We start from the raw sequence: 2,570 nt of genomic DNA on the forward strand, positions 1-2,570 counted from the left end.
ACACACACACACACACACACACACACACACACACACACACAGAACAACTTAATCCTCCATCTCCACACATTGGGACAATGGCTAAATAAACATTACTTTTGTAAAAGTTTTCAGGTGCAATAATGCAATTTTTTAAAATCTATTTTTTTACTTTACTTTTTTAGAGTTTTGTTCATTAAACTAATAAATTCAAAGATTCTTGATTTTTTTTTTTCTCCCAGTATTTCAGAGGTCAGTCTGACAGTGGCCGAGGAGGGCATACCAACCAAAGAAAGCGAGAAAGCCCACCAGATAGAGAAGTGCGATTGTCCAATTGGATACTCTGGACTTTCCTGTGAGGTGGGGACACAATTAAATACCTGCATGCATTCACACATGACACCACACATCTGAAGACCAAATATCTGCAAAGGTCTTGTAAAAGAAGCTCAGTAAATATATACAGCTTACAGATGGTGGGTATAGTGCTCCATAGTATTTGCAAGTAACTGTTTTTTTTTTTAATTAATCATTTAAAATTTAAAAACAGGTGAAACTTGGAGACTATCTCATATAGAAAAGATTCGAGGACATCTCTCTCAAATGAGGCAGCATGGTTTGCAAAGTATCTGAACAAACCAAAAGACTTATTGAACAATGTCCTTTGGACAGATGAGCGGAGATATTAGATTGTTCTTTTTTTTTTTTTGCTTCTGCCTGGGGATGCCACATTTTTTAGCTGGGTCCTGTAACCCAATATGAGTTGTGTGTTGAAATTAATTGAGTGCAGCTGAGAAAAAGGATGCAACATTAAAACGAATGAAAAAAGACCAAAAAAAAGTACGATAGTGTGAGATTCTTACAAAAAAAATCTGAAGAAAAACTGTTTAAATTAATAAAAGTTCAACATTAATCACAGAGTGAGCTGAACTGGCTGCTTCCTTCAGAGCTCGGAAGAATTTTTTTTTTCCTGCTTTTCTCACAATGAGAAAGAATGAGGGGAAAATGGGCGCACAGACATGGCTTTCAGTACTATCTCAAAAGTTTCTAATTTACATTTAGTTCAGCATTTTAAGCCTGTCGGTGCCTTTCAGACCCTCCTGTTTTTCTATTCTGTTTTTTATTCTTTTACTTTGGTTAGTCAGGATTAAACCTCACTGAGCATCTCCTCCACTCAGTTGCGATTTTGTCCAACCAAATGACTTTCAGCTGCATCCAGCTCCTTTGCTTAAGCCGCAGAAATCTTATAGCTGTGACTCAATCTTTAGTCTAATGAGGATTTTGAAGACACAGCTTATGATACACTGACACAACAGTTCTGGCTAATTCTGCTAGGCAGCAGTGCCCGAAAGTTGTTTAGGCATTATTGTGTTAATCTTAAAGGTATACAAGGTCTTCTGGCAAACTTTTAACTGTGTTCATCAACTTCTGTTTCACTTTGTTGGATTTTATTAGTTGTTCAGAGCACATATTTTCTGGAAAAAAATAACTTAAAAGCTACAGATACTATTAAAAATGGCATCTAAACTTAAAATGTTCAGGTTGTTGAGGGCTTAGCTGACAGATGGCCATTTCTATTTGTAGCTGCCGACGTTGTTAATAAAGTATTTTTAAACAGGCGTTTAGTGCTAGCACAGGGAACAGATGGCTCTTTAAATGGACTCCATTAATTATTACTGAGCAGGAGAGAGAGGAAGAGAGAGTTACCTTGCATGTGTGTGTCTGTATGTGTGTGTATGAATGGATGCAGTTTTGTGTGTGTGTGTGCATTTGGCAGGTACATGAGGGTGTGTGCCTGTGTTCAAAAGTTACTGAAGGGAGACACCTTTGTGTGTGTGGAAAAAAAAAGAGAGCGGTCAACAACTGCCCAGAGAAGTAATGATTGGGGATTATTATGTGAGTGTGTTCCAGTGCCAGGCACAGTTTGATGTTACTGTGGGAACGCACACTCCATCAAACCTGTAAAAGTCTACTTCTATTTTTAATCTTTGTCTCTGATCTAAATCTTTGCTCCCATTATCTCTCCGTGCAGGAGTGTGCTGCAGGATTCTACCGTCTTCGCAGTGGTTTCCTGGCATCTGCTCCAGCGTCCAGCGTGCCCACGGCTACAGGCATGGGCAGCTGTGTTCAGTGTCAGTGCAGTGGGCACTCCTCCTCTTGTGACCCTGAGACATCCATATGCCAGGTAACTGTGTGTGTGTGTGTGTGTGTAGTAGTAGTAGCAGCAGTAGAAGTAAATACTGTAGGAGTAATTTAAAATTAATTAATTGTTTATTTTACTCCATGCAAACAGGGTTTCTTAAAGTGCAGTGATGATGTTGATTGTTCATCGTGTGTGTGTGTGTGTGTGTGTGTGTGTGTGTGCGTGCGTGCAGCATGATTGGAAATTTGCAGATGGTCGGACTATGACTCGAGAGGACTTTATGGACATTTTGTTCTACGTGGACTACATCCTAATTAAGGCATCACACGGCAACTTGATGAGACAAAGCCGGTAACACACACACACACACACACACACACACACACACACACACACACACACACACACACACACACACACACACACACACACACACACACACAGAACA

General features: G+C 39.7%; 1 protein-coding gene across 10 annotated transcripts in view; it reads left to right on the forward strand.

The window, feature by feature from the left end:
• Positions 1 to 2,570, forward strand: part of lama2 (laminin, alpha 2) — a 235,175-nt gene that overhangs the window by 164,915 nt on the left and 67,690 nt on the right. For all 10 annotated transcript variants that reach the window (XM_042222720.1, XM_042222717.1, XM_005935361.3 and 7 more), the window contains 2 exons: positions 222 to 339; positions 2,012 to 2,164. In XM_042222720.1, coding sequence (XP_042078654.1) covers positions 222 to 339; positions 2,012 to 2,164 — 271 coding nt within the window. The remainder of the gene's footprint in view (positions 1 to 221; positions 340 to 2,011; positions 2,165 to 2,570) is intronic.

Source organism: Haplochromis burtoni, unplaced genomic scaffold (genome assembly GCF_018398535.1).
Source record: "Haplochromis burtoni strain Fernald_Lab_line unplaced genomic scaffold, NCSU_Asbu1 Contig_92, whole genome shotgun sequence".
NCBI lineage: Eukaryota > Metazoa > Chordata > Actinopteri > Cichliformes > Cichlidae > Haplochromis > Haplochromis burtoni.